Genomic DNA, 24,633 nt, shown 5'->3' on the forward strand with positions numbered 1-24,633 from the left:
CTGCCAGAGGTTGGGGGTGGAGGGTAAACTTGTCCTCTGTTGAAAACCAAAGGCCTAGATAAATTGGGAAAAAATGCTTGGAGTAAATCTTATGATAATCTGAGAGACAATTTTCATTTTAAAAGTTAATAGATATTACTATAGCCACTGACTTAAGACAGTAGTGAAATGAAAAGTCTGTTAAGTGCCTGTGTTCCAAACTCAGAAAAAGGAGAGGAAGGAGGTGACAGAAGGGCAGAAAGGGGAGGAGATAGAAAGAAGATGAGAAAGAAGAAAATTGTTTATGTATCTTTGTGCTTGTTTTGGGTCTCTATCTACACAGGAAAAAAACCCAACAATAAATCCACAACAGTGGCTGGCATCAACATGTCATTGTTTCAAAACCCCTGAGGATTGTGACTTTGGAAATGAAGCAGTGCTTGGGTTGCAACTGCATCACACAGTACGTGTGAGTCTAGGCAGGCAGGGGCACCAAATGTTAATCAATTCTAGAACTGTTTTACTTTAGAGCGGAGCATTTAACATCAGAAGTCATGAGTTACAGAATCCAACCTCTTTCATAATCCTTCCTATCAACCAAGACTGAAGGAATCCAACCACTGCCATCCTGGTCTAAGCAAACACCACTTTAATCCCTTCCCCTGCTATGCATTTACACCCATTACAGATGTATCATCATGGGGCAATAAGGCCCAGTAAGCAAGCTTTGCCCTGTAATTCCCAACCAGTGTTCAGCTCTGCCCTTGACAACACCCAGCTCCCTGTTCAGCCTCAAACCTGCTCTCCGGTGGATAACCACAACTCCTTTATACTGAACTCTCTCCACCAAAAGTTCTATTGTGACTTTTCCGTTTCACAGCCCCCCCCACCTTTATGCTCATGACCCTCTAAAGCCCAAAGCCTGTACGAGAGTAGCTGATCCATTCTCTAGTGCCAGAGTGCTTCCCCTTGGATTTGTTCTGAAATATACCTATCCTGTTGAGCTCATTCATACTCCTGCTTCTTTTCCTTTTTGTCCTAACAAAGACTCCAGTAATTGGAAGTTCCAATTAACTGCGATGTTTTAAAAGTATTTAAGCACTTTAAGTATTAAAAAAAGACAAAGAAATCAAAATTGCAGCAGAGATTTATTCAAGGAAGAAACAAAAGAAAGAAAAAATAGAGTAAAAGAGAGGAACTAAATTAAGTGCACATCTTGGAATATGTAACATTTATTAAAATCTTATCTACATGAAATAACATATGCCTATACAATATTCAGGATGCTGACCCATAGATAATAGGGAATCAGAAAATAGCCTACTATTTTCTACTTCACAGTTTGTCTAAGTTTACTAACAACAAAAGCTAAAAACTAGAAGGTTTCTGTTTGCCTCTTGATGAATGGGAACATAACCAGGAGTTTGCAGTACCCAAATGTTCTGGTTTATCAGGGCTTTGCTCTAATTGCTGAGCTCTTTTGAAGATACTAAGTCCAGCAGTTGAGTGTCTATACTAAGAACCCTGGGTGCAAGGGACAACAATCTACTTATTTCCAAGTGTCTTTTCATGGACAATCGGAACTACTGGTACAGGAGGAATCTTTCCAGCGGCTCAGGCAGACACAGTTTGTGTACAGCTCGATGACATGCTCGACCCAAGCACTTCCGGACACACAGGCGGCAGAGTTGGGAAAGAGCAGGTGGGCCTGAAGGTGGGAATAAAATTAGTGAGAATCTTATGGTCGATCAGTGGCAAGGGTAGATCAGAGAACTGGAAGAAGCTACAGCTTTCTGAGAGCGGAAGAGAAACTGGATCTGATGGGAATAAAGAATGAACTAGCAAACACTAAATACACACAGGGGAATCCTCATTTATCCTTCTGGAGGCATGTTTTTTTTTTTTTTTTAAATTGTTCGTCCAATGGTGATTGTATTACTCACGTTGTAGAATGAAGCTACCCAGAGGCAAATAAGGCACCCTATTAATTTACAGCCCCTCTTAATGAAACTGATATGCCGGCCTAAGGAGAAAATACAAAGGAAAGTACTGTACTGACCATACAGGACCCCACACATACACACACACAGTGACAAAACAAAAAGACAGTTGCAGACAGGGAGTCAACGGGAGGCTTGACTTGTGTTGTCACAGAGGCAGTGTTAGGAGATGAGCCCTCCAAGTCTCCCTAGCTCCTAGCACTAGTTGAACATGAGGTGATGAGGTAGGATCCCATGTCACATCCAGAAGGGCCTTCCATTCTTGCAAGGATTTTGGCTCAATAAATATGTGTGCATCCCTTACCTTCCCGGAGCAGGAGGGCCTGCTCCACACTGCTTTTGGGAGCTGCCAGATCAAGTGCACTCTGGCCCTGTGCATTTCTGAGTTTCAGGTTAGCCCCATAGTCAGTCAGCAGGTGGATGATTTCTGCACTGGACTGTCTTGCTGCAGCATGGAGGGGGGTGTCCATCCATTGTCCATTGTCAACACTGGCTCCTTAACAAAGCAGATGTGAGTGTAAAACACAATGAGCCTAAAATAGAGTTTTGTATACAAAGACATCTCAAATGACATGATATATTTGACAAACCTCTGAAAATACGTGACTTAAGTCTACAGCCTCAGCCATGTCTGTTAAGATCATTCCAAAACATTTGGTGGGAAAAGTAAATGTAGATGTTTATAGGGATTTTAAACAATTGACTTGTTTTCCCATACCAAACGTGTGACCTACAAAACAAAATGTTTGAGGCTCCTGTTACAGAGAGTTATTCTATTTTGTGGCAAAGATAAAGCTAAATTATATACATATATATATATATATATATATGACTTCAGACTTGAATTGATCTTTTAATTAACTGGAGAGAATAATAAATGATGGAAATAAGAGACAATAAAAGCATCTTAGAGACAAAAATTCTCAACTAAAATTTCTTAATACAACCTCCACCTTTATGTCAGTGGCTAAGTGTATTAAATCTTCAACCAAGTGATAGTTCCAAAATATTTTACTTTTCTATGGAATCTCAGTTTCTGCATATACCTTTTAGGATTACAAAATAAGTAACATAGTAAGACTGTTGTAAAATAATCTTGGCAAATGTCTGTTGGCAAATTTTTTTTCCTGCTCAGCGTCTTCCTGGTAAATACCATTAAGATTTTTACTAGGGAGCTACTATATCTTCTTGTGATTCCCAGCTTATATGTTTCTAAGGCAAATAATTACAGAATAAACTTTAATCTAGGCCTAAGCTAATCCTTGTAGTGCATTCACTTGGCAGATACAATTGGTTCAGAAATGGGTTTGTGATTCAAAGAGTCAGTGCTTCTTGTTGTGTATGAATGAGAATGGTAATGAGCCTAGGTGTTGCTGGCAGCCATCTTGAGACCACCAGAGAGAACCATATCAGGTAAACTGTGCCAGCATCAAAGAAAGCAGAACTGAAAAATATAGACACTCATTTCTTTGGAGAAGTTCTGTTTTCAGCATTTAAACATCAAATACCATCAGAATTGTTTTCAGCTTAAGAACTTCAATTTTGAAGACATCAAAAATGTTTAACAGATTCTTCTTATAAGTTTTCTGGTAGTTACCTAGTTCCAGAAGTTTCTTCACACAGTCTACCCTCTGGTAGGTGCAGGCCACATACAGGGGAGTTCCGAGCTGAGGCACCTCTTGGTCAATATTAACATTGTTTGCTAGCAGAATCTCCATGCACTCTCTGTGACCTGGTGGGACATAAGTCAACTTCACTCAAGTAATAGATACATTGAATATTCACAGAATTATGACTGTTTATCTGGAATGGTCTTTAGAAATATCCTAGATCTCTCTGTGTAGTAGAAAAAATTTAATTTGTTTTTTGAAATCGTGGATAGAAATTGTTAAAATAGAACACTAAAGATAAGAGCATGCTAATGTTTCTTCTCCCAAATTGCTCTGTGCAATCCCGGAGATAACTCGAACTAAACTAAGGCTCCAAGGAGCACAGTTGAAATCACTCTCTAGAATAAAACCACCATTTCACAAAGGGAGCCGTAAGCTCCAGAGGGATAAATAACTCTTCCTATTATTTCTCTGAAAAGTCTCTGTTCAAACCAAAGGCCCAGCCCTATACTCTCTCTGTTACAAACTCTCATTTTCTTCTTCACCCATGTATGTGAGATTGACTGTATGATTTGCACCCTTATTTTCTTTAGCCTAGATAATACCATAAGAATGAATAAAAGTTTTTGAGTACAGAATATATGTAAATACACTATCAAATTAAGTGACTAGCAAAAACTATGTAAGCAAGCATTCTCCTTGGCGAGTTTACCCAGTGAACAGACAGACATGATGATGCTGTAGCATATGAATGATTTGTTCAGGAAGGGATGTTCCTGAGCCATTGATGGGAGCATATAAAGAACTAGTTTTCCTTGAAACTTTACATGTTTCTTTTAAAAAAGTTGTGTCATCAGTAAATTAACCAACTTTTCTTTAAAGGTGACATAAAAGAAATCTCCATCCTATACCTGCCTGATTCGTCAAAAATTCTGAATTATGCATGAAAACGTATTATAATATTCAAATCATAACTTTAGTTATCTGTTAAAATATATAAATGTACCAAGAGCACAATATTAATATGTCAAGATATTGACTCAGACAAATCCAGTGTGCTCATATAGGAATAAGGCTACAAGTCAGAAATAATATCTAATTAATACTTAAAAGTGCCTAACAAATGCAAGGTATCTAGTAAACATTGGCGAATAATTCTTGCCTTTTTTTTTGGACAAAATCAGGAACTAAACTTAGTTTGAGTTAAATGTGAAGAGTCTCAGGAAGTTCTAAAATAGATATATAAAACTTAAATGACTAACACTAATATAACGGTATCTAAAATAATGAATTTGCTAATAGTTCTTCCATTTTATGAATATTAACGTTTAACATGCTTTTGTAATACAGAAAAATTATTTAGATACATATGAACTGTCTGTTTATGATATGTATAACTGTTTTGTAGGCACACAGATAACAAATACTTCATATATAGTCAGTCAAGCAACTTCAGAATTACTTAACAATTGAAGCCATTCCCAATATTTTTAAATTAGATAAATATGCAAACAGCATTTTTTTCTTCAAATAGCATTAAAATTTTAAAAAACTTTTAATAGTCCCAAGGTACTCCAGTACTCTACTTAAAAAACTTACTTGATGTTTGGAAAATGGCTTATATCTGTTACTAAACAATAAATATTTATTAAATACCTTTAGAACACAAAAGAGAATAAATATATTGAGATTTGGGTAGTTTGCATTATTTAAAGTAATCCACTAGGAAGGAAAATTACCAATTGGCATGACTAGTAATCTGAGGCAAATCTTCCACTAGTGCCTTTTGAAATAAAGACTTTTATTCCCAACTACAACAACAAAAGTCACTACTCTAGAATATTCTAAATTCTCCAGCATATTCCTCACCTTGATATAAGATAATAACTGCACTAGTGGGTGTCATTGAAATGTTGCTCTTTGGAGGTGACTTTGACAAATGACCTGATGCTTTCAATGACATATTCTTTTTTATGTCTAGTTTAGGTATACACTTTTAAAATTCTTTAAAATTGCTTTTTCTTCATTTTGAAAGTAACTTATGAGAGTGTAAAGTCAGCTTCAAGACTTCAAATACTTTTTAAAGTTGGGACTTTTTTCCACAACTATAACCTCAAAGTCTCTAGTGTTTATTATTTATGGACAGTTACATGAACAAGTCCATTAGAAGTACTATCATCCTTGGCTTTCAAGGCACTTTCATAATTTATTTTATGGTTGTGGTTGTGTTTTATGGTCTTTAGAGGATGCAGAGATCTTTCCCACTAAGCACAGAGTCATAAGCTCGGGACAATTTATGAGGTCACAATACTGTCTTGGCTGCATCAACTGCTGCCAAAACACCAAGGAAGAGGCCCAATGAAGAGAGGTCTGCTGAGAGACTGTCCTCGGGAAATGGACATCTGAGATACAAAAATATTCCTGAGAAATTAAAAGATCTGTTTCATGTCAAAGTGATGTTTTTGGAAGATTTCAGCAAGTTAAAGTTATTTCAGTGGGATTTCTAAACTACACACCCTCTAATGGTGGAAAGAGCTGGACAACCCTGGATGGCCAGCACTAGACCATTGATTCATGCAGATCGGAATAAGCCCACTACTATTTTGTGTGCATTGTGGTGCCTCATTTACCTCTTTTCACTGCCTCGTGGATAGGTGAAGCCAGGTGCACCTCAAGCTGGGCCTTGGCTCCAAATTCCAGCAGCATGTTGACACAGGCAGCACTGCCACTGCAGCAAGCATTGAAGAGGGGTGTGGCTCCATGAACTGTCAATCCATTGACCTAGCGATGAGCAAACAAAGATCCAGAGGATTTGCTACTTCTTTCTCACACTCTTCAAATGTGCACTCCTATATACGCACCTGGGGAAATTCCCTATGCTGATAAGTGAGGGAACTCCACATCTTTATAGTATCATGAAAGCTCATGATGTTTTATCTGGGTCAACTAAGATACTATGTATGAAACACTTAGAACATTCATTGATACACAGTAAGCACTGAATGAACATTTGCACCAATAATTATTTCCATTAATATTGAGCTTATTCCCTTTGCATTTGTGACCAATCATGTCAAGAAACAACAGCATAAAAAAAAAAAAAAAAGAAACAACAGCATTAGAGAAATCAGCTAGTTTAAGGTCCTGGTTTTATGTTGTCAAAAAATTTCCTTAGAAAATCCCTATATTTCTACTATATTTCTTGCTACAATTTAATATACTAGCACAAATATAGTACCTCCAACCATCCTTGGTACCTTCTAGGGATGTGGGAGGCACATGAGAATGAAAAACACTCAGAAACCTCATAAAATATCAACAATAGAGTGGGAAGGACACCAGAGAATCCAGACATTCTAGTGGGAAGACTCTAATGCAATGGAAATGTCATATCACAATGATGAATTGATGTCAGACCATTTTGCCTCAACAACTAATAATTAGATGCCTATAAAAATCAAAGGTTCAAAATTATCTTGCCTTTGAAACAAAAATACTTTGTCTCCATATATCCAGTGTAACCCACATAAACATGGAAAGTGAAAGAGAAAATACTAAGATGGCAGAGACAAAAAAGACAGACAGGTAGAAATGTGTGTAAATTTATATGCTAGACATTTCTAGCTTGTTTATATGTTTACTAAAAAACATTTGGTGGAACTCATTGAATTTATTTTTTCTCAGTCCCATCTTCATCCTCAGTCCAGGAAGTCTTTTTATTTGATTTCCTATAATTTTCTATCTTAGCTCTTGTCAATAAGCATTTATTGAGTACCAACTAGCTGCTAATGTTTTGGAAACAAAGATGAATAAGAGAGTTGCCTCTTTTTTGATAGTCTGAATTTTATTTGGGAAGACAACACAAAAATGATAATTTTGATCCAATAATCATTGCTTTAAATCATTAGGGGCCAAGACAAAAGGAAGCATAGACTTGGGAAACCAGAAGTAAAGTTAATAGGATTTTGTGATTAATTAAATGGAAAAATTACAGGTGCAGGGTGACTTCCAGCCTTGGAAAAGCAGAATGTTTTTCCCAGTCTCTAAAACTAGCAAACCAAGATAAGAAGCAGGTCCCACTTTCAGATGCATTTAACTTAAGGTTTCCATGAAACTGCTGATTATCAGGGATTTTTCTACTGAATGACCCACTTTTTCTTATTCTTTTTTTCATTTTGATTTACATGTTAAATGGTCAAATATAGTATGGCATTTATTGGCTCTTCCCTTATAAAAATGCCAAACACAAGGGACTATTGTCTTACTCTTTTTTGTCCTCCACTAAAACTCCTCTGTGACGTGAGAGAAATGCCTAACATTTCCCACCAGCAATCTGCCCGTGATTCCAATCATCTAACTTGCAAGGAAATGGCCCTCATACAGCCTCACCCTCATTGTTACCCATGAGCTAAGTGGTAACTTAGAGAAATTCCACCTAACGGAAATGCATGACCACAATGGCACTGGAAAAATCAGTTTGTGACAGGAAGACTTTTATATTCAGTTCTCCACGTACAAACCCAACTTCCACATAAGATGTAAAAACATTATCATTAACCATCCAAAGACCTTGCAGCTTGTAAAACAAAACACACAAGGACTAGACCAAACAATGGCATTAAGAATCTGGCAACTAAGTATAGATGTCATTGAGACTTTTACAAGTTTTGAGTTTTACAAGCCTATTCCGATATTTGTGTTATACATGGCTCCTCCGTCATTCTTTGTAAAAGTAGGACATAAGCCGAAAATAAGATGAAGCTCAATGTGTGGCTTCATTTATTGAAAATCCATTTAGTTTGGTAAGTTTGTTCGATTAAAATAATGGTCAGCTCACCACTGAATTGTGTTTTTTAATCATTGTGTTAAAGTTTGTTCCTATAATGTTTTACAACAAAGACTTTTTTGAAGTCAGCATTACAACTTTGAAAAACTTCTATGAATTATGACATCTGAATACTCCACATGGAAGTCTAAAATAAAAAAAGAGTAACTTAAATAATGGAATATGGACACATATGGAACTGGATATGCCCGCCTTTAGGCATTAGCAGGTACACCTGGGCAAACAGACCAGAGTGGTAGGGGTGGCACTCACATGTGCACCGTTTTCTAGTAAGACTTTAGCGCAGGCCACGTGACCTCCAAGGCATGCCTCATGAAGAGAAGAGACTCGGTTAATTGTGACAAGGTTCACATTGACACCCTATAATTGAGAGAGAAGAGAGTTAAATGCTGCAGTAACCATAGCAATGAAAGCAACATTACACAACAGGTTTCTAGAGTTTTCACTGTCTGTGGGTTTAAAGAGGAGAGGTCATGACCAGGAAAATGTAAACAAAGCATGGAAGTCTTAAATGCATTTATTCAGCCAATGTTTATTCAGTATTGGGGGTCAGGCAATGCAGGACCTGAGTCCTCAAAATTTATGACACAAGACTGTCTCCCCCAAAAGCCTACTGGAAAGAGAGCAAGGATATCGCTATACTGGAAGCATGTTCAAAGTTTCATTGGTAGCATGAGTGTTCTTGAGCTGGTCTGAAGAGTAAGAAAAAATTTCCCAAATGGGGTAGCATTTAGCTAAGGGTTTTAGTATTAAAGCTCTCAAGCTGTGAGACAAAGAATAAGCCATTGGGAGGTAACAGAATAAACAAAGGCGGGAAGTGTGGCAGGGCAACAGTAGATAGCTGGCTATTTCTGGCTCAGAAAGAACCTACAGAAACGGAAGCAGGAAGGAGATAGAAGATGCAGAAAGATGACGAGCTGGGGAGAAGCAGCACTGCTTCAGTCACAACTCGATTGAGTGAAGAGGCCTCTAAATTCTCTAGGACTGGGGCCACAGAGATTTTCCTAACCTTCATCTCCTTACCCAGGTATGAGTATCAGCACCATACCTGGTTATCCCCCCCCCCACACACTGCCATGCTTCACCTTCCTCATCCTGGAGTCCACGTGACAGGTGACAAGGTTGGTCTACCTATTGGGCAACTGACTTCATAACCTGATTGTAACAACTTGGCTCTTACCATTTTCCCTGTGATTGCCACTTTCTATCTGCAAAAGAAATTAGGTTCCTGGTCTGCCCTCTGTACCGAGCCAAGCTTTTGATTGCCTGCCTTGTAATTGACCTATGAAAGCTTCCAAAAACTAGGATCATAATCCTGAACCTCAGCCTCCAGTCTAACACTTACCGTTTCCTGCAAGACCTCCATGATGCCAGCCGCATTCTTGCTATGACAGCAGCTGGGATTTCCCTCTATTGTCTGTCCCCTCATCCTGGGCCTCTCTATGCCTCCTGGATCCTGCTCATTTTCATGTTCTGAGTATGATGTCATCACTCTAAAGCTGTGTTACATTTTTCAGATTGGGCATCTAATACAATTAAAGTCTTTTCCTTTTCCTGTACCCATCTGTAATTTCCTTTTAAGAAACTAAGATTTTTTTTTTAAAACTGGCTGCCCCACAAGGTGGCAGCATTGTGCTACAAAACAAATCTGGGACTCCCAGGAATTGCAGAAATTGTGGCTAAACAGGCTAAAAATTGATCCAGAGTGAATTGTGTTCATCACACAGGAGAAGATGGAGAAGCAAAAATCTCAAATTATATGTAAGATCTGAGGCTCTCCATTTACTAGTGGCTCTCCATTTACCAGCATAACCAAGGAGTATCCAAATCCTAATTCAATCCTTACAGTGGTTTAACATTTTACTCGTGTCCACTACATTATCTAAACGTGAACTCAAATTTTTAAAAATAGCATTTTCTTGGCTAGCATGAAAGGTAAAGAAGTGGGGATATAGCAAGAAACATTTGAACTTTTCTATGAAACATTCCTATACATTAAATCATACTATTGAAGCTAACATGCTTGCTTATAAGTGGAGCTAAAAATTTCAAAGTGTTAAACCCAGTGCTTGTATTCTGGATCGGATCCTGTAACAGGATCCAAACAGGAGTGGAATGATTGGTGAGATGCCAGCTTAGTGAATGATGTCATACCAGTCCTAATTTCTTATTTTTCACTAATGTGTTATGGGTATATGTAAGATGCCAACATTAGAGAAAGTGGGTGAAAGGTATTCCCCGCTATTTTTGCAATTCTTTTTGAAAAGTATTCCAAGATAAAAAGTTCATTTAAAATACTAATAAAAGTATTGAGAAGGGAGTGTTGATGCAAGACTTTTCACTGGTAATTCTTTGCATCATTTCAATTTTTCAAATTATGTGAATATCACATGTTAAAAATGATCAAATATTTAAAGTCCTTAAGAATACATAGGCAAGTGATAAAATCAAGTATAAATCCCTTTTTTTCTGACAGTATTGTTTCCTTTTGTGCCTCTCCTTATCTTCCTAAGAAATAACACAACTCAGAAAAGAGAAAGAAAAAAAGAAATAAAAAGAGAAATGCAACTTGGACACAGAAGTGAGTGCCTTTAATTACAGCACTCTGGGAGATGGAGGAAGGAACCCAGCCTAGGCAAATATTGACTTAATGTACCCTGTCTCAGAATAAAAAAGTCTTGGCGATGTAGCTCAGTATGAAGGTACTGAGTACAACTCCTAGAGCTACAAAATAATAATGACTAATAATAATAATATAGCTGTTTAAATTTAAAATGAGTAATAGCCTTACAAAGAACTTACAAATATAGTTCCCCTAATGACTAAGAGGTTAATAAATCTTCCTTAAAGAATAACATTTACCCATTAGTCAATTTATTTTAATGCTTGCTCTTTTTTTTTTTTATTGGCATCAGGGATCGAACTCATGGCTGTGTGCTTGCAAGGCAGGCGCTTATGCCACTGAACTAAATCCCCAGCCCCTTAATACTTGCCCTTAAAATAGTGTATCTTTTGGAGTAGATAACTTCACACACAGTGCCCACGGATCCCCAGTTCCTAACAGTGTCTCATTTGTGCAGTATCTTCTCCCTTGAGTTTGGGAAGAGCTTAATGAATCACACGTAGTTGGTAGAATACAACAGATGAGACAGGATGGCACTGCAGAGATTAGTTTATTTTTTAAAATGTAACTTCCTTCTTGATACCTTCTCTGGGGAAAGCCAGTTGCCATCTCATAGCATAGCCCTGTAGAGAACCCCACGTGGCAAATAATTAAGATTTGCCAATAAGCACATAAGTAAGTTTGAAAGCAGATACCCCCACCCCACCAGTTGAGCCATGAGATGACTAAAGCCTTGGCTAATACTTTGCAAGCTAAGAACTGCTCTCTGACCCAGCAGAAACTGAGAATCTACATGTTTGTTGTTTTGAGCTTCTGTACTTTGTTACACAGAGACAGCTGACAGATGCAAGTTCAGGGTTGTCACCACTAATGTACATGGGAGGACATGAGGTCAATTATTACAACATATATTTGAAGGTATCCTTTACTGCCTCTCACAGGCAATAGTAGTACTGTAACCAGTAGTGCAAAATAAAACTTTTAAAAGTTACTGTTGGTCTTTTTCCTTTGAGATCAATAACTTTCCCAATTTTTTTCCTGTTGAGCACATAGCAATACTCCTTCTTCTCTTTAGTCTAAAAGAAGTGACAGAATATACAGATGGTCATCCTGCAGAGGCCAGACAAAGGAAGATGAGCTGCAGATGGCTGGAAGTGATAAAGCCAGTGTGACTATCTGCATTGTCTCTCTGTGCTCTACTATAAAAGACCTTTTATACTAAACAGTGAGATCATGATTTAAAACAAATAGGTCCCTCCATCTCTTTGGAGGTAGCTTTGAATAATTTTTTTTTTCTTTTTTAACCAAATGTATGCCCTCCTTTGATTTGGTCAGCAGCTGAGCAAATGAGCCAGAGTGGATGAGCCTACAGAGCTGATTACACTATAAATAAAGGAAGCCCAGAAGAAAAAAGAGGGAACTGGGCAGAATATGAGGCAGTTCTGGGACCCAGATACAGCAAGCAAGATCTCTGCTACAGTGAAAGTTAATAAAGAATGATGCTTGGAAAAAAATAATAAAAAAAAAAGAATGATGCTTGATTTTAGCATAAGCTCAAAGAATCAAATTTTTAGTTTACTTACTTGTGCAATTAAAGTTTTCAGGGCCAGTAAGCGCCCCTGGGCCGCAGCTTCATGAAGTGGAGATCGATCAGCCCAGCAGTCTGAAACATAAATCAAACTCAGAGTCAAGGTCTGACGGCTTTTCCTGCATTGCGCTCATGCTGCCCAACCACTCACTATAAAGGAAGATCTGGGGGAAAGGAGGGAAGCAAGTACCATGCATCAAGCTTTCTTGCCATGTCACAGTGACAGGTTACGATGTGTAAATTCCATGAGTTCGCGGGACTGTGCAAAGTGGGGCGCAGTCAATCTCTCTGGCTTTGTGGGGAGGGGACAGTTTCAACAAAACAATAGATTTAGGTCAAATAGTGCCCAGCACTTGATTCCAGCAGCTCTAAAGAAGGCAAATTGAAAGACAAAACAGGTCAGTGAGCTTTTACAATTTTCATTCTTTTGTTTCTCTCTACCCCATCCATATCCAAAGGATTAAACAGCTTGTGTGCTAAAAGAGTTCAGAGCAAATGTCTTTTTTCTAAATTCCCTAGGTAAAAAATTCATTTGATAAGGTCGTCTACCTATTGCAATGCATGATGTTAATTTTAGGTTTTCTGATGATATAAACCTTCAACAGCTTTATGGGAGGCAGTTTATTGTGATGGCTGAGCATAGATTTTTATCAGGACCACCTGGGTAATCCTACCTTGATTACTCTGCCAAAATTAGCACACTGTCAAAATTGAACCTCAATTTCTTGATCTATAAAATGGAGACATAGGCACCTAGTGACTATGGCAAGTACTTTGGTCTTTAAGAGTACCATTCAAATTGATCCATGATGTTAAATAAGCAAGATCGAAACGTATATGATTAGTAAGCTGGCATAGTAGGCCATTATTCTAAGAAACATCTTTAGAACTGTTTTTATGAATATATTTTTCTTATAGTTACTTCTCTAGAACCAAGATTACAGCTAAATGGACATTTGAGAAGTAACTCTCTATTAAAAATGCCAAAGGGCAATCACTTCTTTTCTGGAAGAATACCTACTCCAGTTTGTAAAACTTGGGCATTCTTCAAATCATGACTATATTTTTCACTAAAAAGAATGTGATACAATTTTGGTTTAAGACCCTTCTTAACCTCTTCTAGGTGATCCTAACAGTGATAAACTCTCAGGTTTTCATATCTGCACATTTGGCAAAAAAATTCCACCAAAAATGGAAATACATGAATTTGAAATAACATGAAGTATCAAGAAAAGAGTAAGCTTTGCCAGTGGATGAGAGCCACATTTGTAAGCATTTCAGTAAGGAGACCTAGAAATCCAATGTATTCTTTCTAACTCTTTGGGTTACAAAAGTGGGAAAAATTAGAATGAACTTTGGACTGATACTGGAAAAATTGGTGGAAAAAATTGATTGTTAATACAACAAGATAGATAAAAAATGAACAGGTATAAAATATAGACTTGTAAGTAGTCATATGTTTTTTAAACATTGTGCTCTGAGAAAACCAAACTAAGGCTCCCTGGAGAAAAGACTGATCCTAGGTCTTGGTTAAAAAAAAAAAAGAAAGAAAGAAAAGAAAAAGCAATATGAGGTAGGCTTGAAACATCTTGTCATAAAGGAAGAAAGCGCTCAGACAATGTGAAATACTAAAGACACAGAACCAGATATAAGTTGAGTTTCCACTGCCAAATGTGAGAAATTCGAGCACCAAAATAAACAAAGAGTAGGAGATCATGCACTATCAAATAAAACAGGAGCTTATAAATCCTCTCTGATACAGATAATAGAATATTTATGAGTTCTCACTCATAAATAATAAATAATATACAAATATGGAAAAAGAAAGTGTTTCCTTAAAGTAGAAGGCTAACTTAGGAATGTAGATGTAAAGACAGAATTAGTCCCTTTTTATTTCTCCACCAAAAATGTATCAACAAAAGTCACAAGTATAATTATACAGAGGAACAAAAATCTTAGAAACCATCTCATCCAGGTGATCAACACTAACATAAGCGGAGATGAAACAAATTGGCACTGTCTGCCATCTGATAAAATGCGATAAGCTGTATCATGCCCTATCAGTGAGAACACAATGAGAAAACCAAGTCATTGCATCTATGACATTCCTGTCCCCAAAATGCATAACCTGACTTTGATCATGAGGACAATGTATATCAACACAAACAGAATAACTGGCCTGGAACTATCCAAGGAAGAGCTGAGGACTGTTCCAGATTGAAGGGGGCTGATGACACACAACATCTAAAGGCCACATTTAACCTTGGATGGGATCCTTTTGTTATTAAGGACATTATTGGAACAGGTGACTAAACAGAAATGGGATCTCTGGGCAAAGAGAGGCAGAAATTCTTTATAAAGCTCTTGTAACTTTTCTGTCAGTTGAAATTAGTTCCAAAATAAAAAGTAAAAAATAAGAAATAGATATCATTTCTGATCCCGTGTGCCTGATATGGATTACGTAAACCACCCTCCTGTTAGGTTCTCCTTAACTTCTGTTTTTTAGGACCCCATGGCTTTCAAGAGAGGAAGGAACCTTATTTTATGAATGAGAACAACCTCAAATGAGTGACCACTATTTTGCTCCACATAAAGAGGTCTCAGTGTCAGAAGTAGGACTAAAAGCCAAGTTTTAAGGACTCAGAAAACAGCTTATTCTGGTTTGTAAGCTCTGCCTATCCTCATGGTAGGTCACTTGTCTAAGAACGCTCTGACATCAGCCTGCTGTAGATTAAGGGCATGAAAACTGTCGATTGTGTCACCTCCCTCCCAAAGTAGAAATCATTTTTGTTTCCCAGTTGGAAATAGAATCATTCTCAAGGAAGTAACCTTTTCAGTTCTACTGTTTTCCACCAATTGATTCAAATGACCTTGAAGGGCTTTTCACACAGAACCATTTCCTTGTAACTGCTAAGGTGAGGGTCCCCCAGTTTTCTATGCCGATTCCCAACAGTCACTCCTTCTTCTCATTCTCATTTTGCAAATTGGAGCTAATTGTGAGAAATTAGGGATAGAAGGTTTTTGGCAGGTTGGAAATTTTTCCATTCCTTTCAGGAAATATGCAGCTAAGCTCTCCAAGTAAATGAATGCTTAAGTAGGGCTCAATCATTCTCTTCTGAGGCAATCTATTTTTAGTGATTTGGCAGGCTGCCTGAGTCACAGGGCTGCAAACACATTATGAAGATAGTTTACTCTACGAATATATTTGCTCGTTTCTGATGAGGTGTTCGGAAAATATTCAAGTATTTTTTCATTTCCTCTTTCGATTTTTTTCTCAAAAATGTGATCTATATCTCCAGTTCTCAGATTCTTTGGATAACTATTTCATGACACCTTCTGAAACCATATAATTTGATGATAAATAATAACAATACTTCAGATGGAATACATTAAATTCCAAGTACTCATGATAAAACTAATTGTTCTTTTTTTAAGTTTTATTACAAATTTTACCCTAATTTCAACAAATATTTGAAATTACTAGTTTATTTTTCTAAAAGATAGCTCAACTGGTTATAATTCCCAGCCCACATGTATGTAACAATCTTTATTCTCTTTATTCAAATTCTGAAATCATACAAAGCAGCATCTCCCACAGCAGTTTTTAAAGAGAAGAAAATTCATATACAATCTCTGTTTTATAGCAGAATTAAGAACACTTTAAAGAAAATAAAGGTAATTAAAAACATGGTAGTAAATCTCCCGAGACATGTCAAATGTTACAATAAAATGGTGTTTAAATGAATATTCTCTAGAACATCCAGTTGTGGTAGGAAGATAAAACTCAGTGACTAGTGTTAGACATAATGAGCAGGTTAGAAAAAAGGCTGCTTTGTACCCATTAAGGGCAAGAGTTGCACTCACGATGAGAAATAGGGAGGGAGAGCCCCTACCAGGAACCAGTTTTTGCAACTTGAAAAAAATCAGCAGGCACTTGAGCTATGTACCCAATCAGAGGAACATAAGGCTAAGGCATGAGGAAACAACCCGTGAAACTAAATAAATAAGAGTGCTAGGGAGCACAGAATGAACAAGGAAGTAAATCCTGTTGGAAGGGAAAGGGTGGGAAAAAGGGGTCAGGTTGAGGAGGTCAGACCAAGCCACGGCTGTTAAGTAGGCTCAGGGCTTTGAATTTAGAATAAGGGCAAGTAATTTTAAGTGTAATACTTAGAACTAATCTTTTAAACTTAGCTTTTAAAAGCTTTTTTTAAAAGGGAGTACTACAGCTCTACAACCTCTTATCTACAATTGTAAAATCCTCCAAATTCTGAAAACCAAGCTTTCCTCTAAACACGATGCAAACTTGTTTGGCAGTAAAACATAGCTGGGACTAAGGTTAAGAAGTTTATGATTTTTATTTGTATCTCCAAAATATGAATATTTATTTTTACTCTGTGCAGTCTCTAGTATTCTAAAGCTCCTGAATTCTGAAACGTGTTTGAACCACAAATTGTGGATGACAGATTACATCCACCTATATCTACATGTTATTTTCATCATCATTGATGCCAAGCCACCATACTAAATATAGCTTAGTACAAATTAGTAAAGGTTGAAAATTCATACAACATGTCTCTCTGGGGAAAGAGATTGCTTGCAGAAATATCTGTCATCTTAAGGGAGGATTCCAGTAATCCATCTGGTGATTTAGGCATAATACCAAGGGACAGGAACAATGTTTCAAACTATATTTATTGACAAAATACATAAAGAAATACATAAAGAAAGATCAAAATTAATCAAAAACCAGCCATAGCTTGACTGGACTCTGATGATTTATATGCAAATGTAACAGTTTAAACCACAATGACATCAAATAATCATTCCAGAATATGAAATTCCAAGAAACAAATTCTAAGATATTTATTGCCCTAAAGGAATATTTTATGAGGGTTGTGATGCTAGGTGCAACTTCCAAAAGAAAGAGTACCCAGGACCTAAGAAACTTTAAATTCTGCGCTGGCTGATTTTTCTGATTTCTCTTTCTTCTTGACATTACCTGCAATAGTTTACAAGAACACAACATACCAGCAGAATCAAGAAATTTAACCTTGAGCAGAGATCATTGTAAGTCAATTAGCTAACCTATTGATTAAATGTCATATATTTTCCTAAGAAACATTTACCTGACTGGTGAACAGAAAAAAAAATTTCTTATTTCACACTTTTACAAAATTTTGTTGCTTTTAATACATCTGGATTTGAATATATAGTATTTAACTACTTGCAGTGTCAAAAGAAAAAACACTGTTAGAACCATGTTAAAACTATTGGTTTATGCATGTTACTGTCACATTATTTATAGAAAGAATTATTTGCCGGATATATGTGGAGAAATGTAGGGACATAAACACACCCAAACATATACATATGTAGGAAGCAAATTAAACTGATACGTGAACATGCACAATTCTCATCTCTGCTTCCTGTTAACAATAACTGAAAATATGTTTTAACAATAACTGAAAATATGTTTTTGACCTTATAATGCTAATTATGTTTCTTGCAAATTAAATGAGCAGGACCCTAGGAGCTTGAACAAGGAAATACATTTGAGCTAGAGAGTGAATGAATATGAAATATGAATTATACCTCCAGAACTAAACTTAAACTATGCGCACATGAATTTTAACTAGTATAAAATCTTTTTAAGAGTGTACAGAAGTAAGGACCACAAAATAGGAATAACACACTATAGCAGTGAGAGAAAACACTTGTACACAGCTCTGCCAATATTTCATTGAACTTTACCTAATTTAAACCACGACGATATGAAAACATTAAAATTATTGCTAGAAATTCTAGATTGCTTCTGTCCATATTTACAAATTAAATTAGAAAATGGCTTTCCAGATCATGCTTAACTTGAAACTAAAGAGAAGCACGAATACTGTTTTTCACCAAAGTAACATACCTCCCTGAAATGTGTGACAAATGTAATCCCCAAAAGAAATCTCTTTCCATAGTCCAGGCCTTCCAAAACTTTCTGAAACTTCAACATTCTTCTCATTTTCCCCAGTTAATTGAAGCATTCTGATAGTTCGTCTTTGGAGGTCTTATTTCTTTTGGATAACACTGCTAATGTCTAGTGTTTTCCAACTTGCCTAGTGTATCAGAATCACATAACATAAGACTATTTTGAAAGAGAGTCCTGGATGCAAATTGAAATGGATACTAGATAAAGAATGATGTAATCCTGGAACTCCTGCAAACACTAAAAATACATAGGGAAACTCTTAACTCTGTTTATGAATAAATACTCCTCCATTAAGTGACAATCCCAGCAGGGACAGGGATATCTGATTCATTTAGTTTTGTAGCACCTCACTACAATTAAGATGAATTCCTTCTTAAAAGAAATGTAGACTAATCTGTACAAAGTATGAAACTTTAAGATATTTTATCCAAAACTTGGCATTTCATAGTATAATAAGCTCTGTTTGTAGTGCTTTGCACGGAGCCACTTACAAATGAGTGTAGTGAAGAATTTTTCCTGACGGTGACAACTGGTTAATCAATTTCATTTGCAAATGAGAGTATAGAAATACAAATAGCATGCCACGTTTGTTGCTTTAAATCCAATTTATTGGTAGTTCTATTGCCTGAGAAAACTTAGTCTTGTTAAAACACTTTTAAAGCCTGATTAAAACTATTAAATAAAATAAAGTTATGTAAGTAATTATTTTGGCCAGTAGGAATGAAGTTTCTTAAAATACTCTTCGAAAGCCACATTCTATTTACTTCTTAGAATATTAATAGATTTACTGACTTGCTAAAAAATAAAGCTGAAAATCCTTCACAAATTGGTGCACCCAACACCACCTGCTAATTTAAATGTTAGGTAATTTTTTTAAACTACCCACTCAAAACCAAAATATATAGAAAATCTGCCTTCTGGAAACTCTTCAGATGAATTATCTAGGAGGGTATTTTTTAAGCATTGGGAAGAAATTCATGTATTTTTACCTGAAATTCCACCATAGATCTCTTCTGCTATCCTAGCAGCTTCTTTTCTATTTCCTTTGACGATATAGAAATGAGTTAGGAGAGCCAAAAAAACTTTAATCAAAAGCTTAAAGAAAAAAAAGGTAGCAAACATTGTAATAAAAATGTTTTTAAAGCCATAAAAAACAGGACCATCTTCCATTTTGGCTTATGCTCTGTATAGGTTCCTATGACTGCAAATTTTCACAGAGTTATAAGAGGTATCATATGACATCTATTTAAAACCTTCTAGCACTCTGTGCTCCTATTACTGAGGACTTAGTTTGTAGGTTCTAATCTAACTCTGATTTGGTGACTGCTTGTGCAGACATCCATGGCAATGTTAAATAAAGAAATTCTCTTCTAACCAGAAACACCCAGGACTTCTACAATTACATTACTCGATGCTATCTAACAGAGGATTCAAGACTAAATTCCTATTTTTGCTATAGTATGTTGAAAACCAGGATTGGAAACAGAAAAGGTACTTTTTGACTCCATGGGGACAAAGCAAGTTATTTGATGTTCATACAAAGAAGTACAAATATATGCTGTGTTCTTAGTAGGAGATTCTGCTCCCGGCAAAATTTCATTTTCTTTTCATTCTGAGGTTTGTGAAGGATTGAGCTCAAATATAAAATATGACCAGTTAAAAAAAGACTATTTACTCTCAAATTGTGTTTAATAAAGTGTCCATGTTGGAAGCCTGAGTGAAAGGGGGACAGTTACTGCAAATGTCAGATTTCTTGCTGTGGTAGTTTTACCCATGGTGAGGTCCCACAGCAAGGTTTCTTCCCAATCATTCCCTTCCATTTCAAACATCAAGAAAGTTGGTGTGTCCTGCAAAATGTGGGCTATCCTTGATCATGGAAGAGACATAATGAAATGGATGAAAGAGATGCCCCAGGATCTAAGTGACGTAACCAAAGATTCCACGAATCAGTACCTTCTCTAGTTGGACAATATTTCCTCAGCATCATTGGGTCTCCTTTCATTTATAATTTCTAAAATTTATTGAAAGAGCAAGCCAAAATAAAATTCTAAAGTCACTCTAAATAAATGTATTTCATAAAAGGTTTATGCAAAAATATGAGAATTTCTCAGAGCTTTCATGCAATCTAGAATGACTACTTCTGCAAGAACTGTTTCACTACATTCTTACGAAGGCTGACACAATCTTGGGCCATAAGACATAGCTCATCCATTTCACTATATTACAGTACTGTAAAGAGTTTTAGTTGTTTACACTCTCAAAGCACAGACACTAACATATAAATCTCCCTTACCAGATTTAGATTATCTGCTAGAACACCAATGTAGGAAAATATGTGAATACAAGTATCTTAACTCTTCTCATTTATCTTTCTTCAACTTTTCTATTCTAAGCAAGCTATCATTCACGCACATCAGACCGGTAATATATATTGCATAATTAATTCAATTTTGTTTTGGTCTTAATTTTACTTAAAACGTGGCTGTACTTTCTACTTTTTACATACCAAAAGTTGGTTCAAACAGATGGTTGCATTATTTCTGAGAGATCATAATAGCTATGTTTATTATTTGAGATGGGTATAAAAAGTTACTGATACACAAAGCACATGAGATAACTGACACTGTACCAATTTCTTAACCACAACACTATGAATATTTGGGCCAGATAATTCTGTTGTTGGGGGCTGGCCAGAGCACTGTAGGATGTTAAACAATGACTCTGATTTCTACTTGATGCCAATGCCATACCCTATCCAGCTGTAACAACTAGAAATGTTTCCAAACTTTGTCAAATTTCTCCTAGAGAACAAAATCTGTTCTCCCCTCCTCACACTCCCGTCAAGAGTCACTAAGCAATAATCCATGTTATGGTTTATATCTGGGTGTCCTCCCAAAGTCTCATGCTCTCATAGGTGGAATATTTAAAGGGTGATTGAATTAGGAGGACACTACACCTTGGTATTTGGAAGGGAGACCTACTTTGAAAAGGCAGGACACTGGAGGTGGATTTGGAAGGGTATATTTCCCTCCTTGACTCCCTTCTTTCTCTGCATCCTGGACACCATCATGAGTGCAGCTTTTATCTTCCAGGCCCCTGTACCATGCTGTTTCTTCTTTGGAGCCAGCCCATTAGGGACTAGAACATGAGCCAAAATAAACCTCTCCTAGTGGGTGCAGTAGGTGTTGAGTATTTCATCCCAGTGATGAGGACAGTGACAAGAAAACAGATTTTGCTACCATGAATGAGGTCATTGTTGAGACTTTTACCTGACTATGTGATTCAGAAGTCTTTGGAACTAGTTTTCAGGACAATTTGGGAAATTTGGAGACCTCATCTGGAGAAGCAGCCCTAGAACGACAAAAGCTGAAATTGATGGGAGATCCTGGTCAAAGTGCAGAAGACTACAATGCTGATGGAAAGGTACATGGTAAAGACTGGGCTCAGGTTTGTTTCAGTTAGGAACAGCCTCCTTTGGTATTTGTGTTTTACTCTCTTTACTTTCTGCTACTCTGTAGCAGAAAATGTCTACATTTTACTCATGTCCTGAGATTCTCCAGGGAACTAAGACTAAGGGTGGTAGACTAATTAACCCAGCGGATGTTATTTTGGCAGCCCAATATTGAGGCTGTAGCATGAGTACTATTGGGGGCTTTTACATATCTCTATGTAAAGAAGCAAGAACAAATTGCACAGCTGAGTGATCTTTAAAGTTTTTCAGTTCCCCAGAAAAGAAGCTCCTGTACAGTTGGGGGCAGTAGAGCAAAGAACTTAGTTGCTGAAAAGATTAGCATTTAAAAGAAGCCAAGTAGTTTATAACAGAACAACAGAAAAAATGGCTTGGGTGGGGGTGCTAAGAATCAGTGGGATCCCTGGTACAGATAAAAACGAAAAAGACCAAAAAAAAAAAAAAAAAAAAAAAAAATCAGTGGGATCTCTCCCTTTAAAAAAGCTCAAAAGTACAAAGGTATAAAGTTTTCATCTGAGAGCCCTGGGATGCTATGCTGGAGAAGAGCAACATAGGAAATTGGTTTCCTGATATTTAGTGCAGTGCTCAACCATCCAGCCATCCAAGCACTTAGGGGCCACTGCAGCCAAGATTCAAGGGGGCCTGGCTATTACTTGACCTGGCTACAAACCTTGGCATCACCTATGTGGTGCTGGTTTGAAAGGCATGCAAAATCCAAGAGTTGTGGGATCAGGGAAGGTTTCATCCAGATTTCAGGCATGGGAGGCAAGCCAGCATATTCCTGAGAGGGCATTGCATGAAGTTGTGAGACTAAAGCTGAAAACTCAGAGAGACCCCCCGGAAGCTGGAGAAGCCAGGCATATGGAAGGTATAAGGAAAGCCACAAGAAATAAGCAAAGTCAGCCCTCGCCAAGTCATGAGAGCTACAACCACAGGCAATGCCATATAGGTGAGGCCATCTAAGCCTTTTGGAGTTCACATGTTGCACTACTTCTCCTGGATGCTGGAACCAGAGCTAAAGTACTTAATGTTTACCCTGCTAGATATCTGTCTTGCTTTTGTCCATTGGTTCGTATCTCATTTTTACTTTTTGGAATGGGAATGTTTAGCCCATTTTACTTTATGTCTGCAGTGTTTAACTTGATTTTTACAGAGGCTCATAGCTAAAAGTTTATATTAAGTATCAGAGGAGACTGCAGACTTAAGACTCTTCAGCAATGCTGAAACTGTGAAGATTTTGGCAACTCTTAGAGATGAACTAAATGTATTTTGCACGAGATACTCATAAATATTTTGAGGGCCAGGGATGACCTAAGACTATATACAGATGTCCCCTTCAAAGCCTCATGTGCTCAGAAGTGGGGATTTTAGAAGGTGACTTGATTATGAGGCCTTTAAACCTGACTTGTCAGAAGTTGGGGTCTGGTCAGAAGGCTTGTGTCACTGGGGGTGTAACCTGAATGGCTTTATCTCCCTCCCGATATCCTCGTTTCTGTTTCCTAGCTGCCATGAGATGCGCAGCTTTTTTTTTCTGCCATCCTGTTTCTTTTCTGGAGTTGGCAGACCTTGGACTGAAACATGAGCCAAAATAAATCTCTCCTCCTTTAAATTGTCTGTGTTGGGTATTTTATCCTGGTTATGAGCAAAGTTACAAAGACAGCCTAACAGAAAAGATAAAATCAATTCTCCAAACTACTACACAATATAAATCAAACTTACTTTAATTTTCATAATTTTGTATAAAAATCCAACTACACCATGATATAATGTAACATCTTTTTGGGAATGCAGATGGGCAGAGACCTTTAAAAATAATTCACAAAAGTAAACATATCCACGGTATCCTGATGATGCCAAAAATGAATTCTGGTTAGATAAATCAGAACATATAAACATAGCTGACTGCTTTCCACTGCTGTTAACACAAGTGGTGGGAAAAGCTGGGCTCCTATGAAGTCAAAATTTAAGTTGCTCTTAAAATAGGTGGCAAGATATAAGGCATTACATAGTTCACACATAATAATATAAAGATATATTCATTTTTGTAATGTAATAATTAATGAAAGACAAGACCTTTTTGGATCAGGAACAAAGCCACAATCACACTAGTAATTTTACTGAGTATTAAAGAGTATACATTCTAGAAATAAGATCTGGAAATTTCCTTTTTTATTGACTGCTAGTCAGCATTTAGGTACCTGAAAACAATCAAAGTAAGGAGGAAAGATTTATTTTGACAGTTTCAAAGGTTTCAATCCTTGGTAAACTGGCTCCATTGTTTTTGGGCCTGGGAGGAGGCAGAAATACAGCACACAGGAGTGATAGAGGAAAGCTGCTCACCTCACTGCAGCCAGGAAACTGCATGGACAGAACCAAAAGAAAGGCGTCTGGGGACAAGATCACTTCTGTGACCCACTCCCTTCAACAAGGCCCTATCTTGTTTCCACAACCTCTCAATGATGCCATCAAGTTATGAATCTATCAATGGATTAATGTACTGATACCTCATGATTCAGTCATTTCCCAAAGTCCCTACTTTTG

The 24,633-nt window shown here is 37.0% G+C and overlaps 1 protein-coding gene across 2 annotated transcripts; it reads right to left on the bottom strand.

Moving 5' to 3' along the window:
• Window positions 1–1,108: 1,108 nt before the first annotated feature.
• Asb11 (ankyrin repeat and SOCS box containing 11) lies at window positions 1,109–19,845 on the bottom strand. 2 transcript variants are annotated; one of them, XM_003463035.3, is made up of 7 exons: window positions 19,613–19,845; window positions 12,642–12,721; window positions 8,688–8,795; window positions 6,220–6,370; window positions 3,577–3,711; window positions 2,284–2,475; window positions 1,109–1,687 (listed from the first exon to the last, which is right to left on the bottom strand). In XM_003463035.3, exons 1-7 carry the CDS (start codon window positions 19,791–19,793, stop codon window positions 1,563–1,565), a joined length of 972 nt encoding a protein of 323 aa, XP_003463083.1. In that variant the 5' UTR covers window positions 19,794–19,845; the 3' UTR covers window positions 1,109–1,562. The 2 variants fall into 2 exon arrangements, with proteins under 2 accessions (XP_003463083.1, XP_003463082.1); XM_003463034.3 differs by lacking the exon at window positions 19,613–19,845 and adding an exon at window positions 18,561–18,782.
• Between the last annotated feature and the right edge of the window lie 4,788 nt (window positions 19,846–24,633).

This window comes from Cavia porcellus, unplaced genomic scaffold (assembly GCF_034190915.1).
Source record: "Cavia porcellus strain 051 isolate PalLab524CR breed Dunkin Hartley unplaced genomic scaffold, mCavPor4.1 scaffold_33, whole genome shotgun sequence".
In the NCBI taxonomy this organism is placed as follows: domain Eukaryota; kingdom Metazoa; phylum Chordata; class Mammalia; order Rodentia; family Caviidae; genus Cavia; species Cavia porcellus.

Bases quoted from the DNA above. Each gene is read 5' to 3' on its own strand.
- Asb11 (XM_003463035.3), bottom strand. From the start codon at position 19,793: ATGGAAGATGGTCCTGTTTTTTATGGCTTTAAAAACATTTTTATTACA. The intron at 8,796-12,641 runs GTAAGTAAACTA...TCTCAATTATAG, and splicing joins TGAAAACTTTAATTGCACAA to GGTGTCAATGTGAACCTTGT. The intron at 6,371-8,687 runs GTGAGTGCCACC...GCTCATCGCTAG, and splicing joins TACTAGAAAACGGTGCACAT to GTCAATGGATTGACAGTTCA.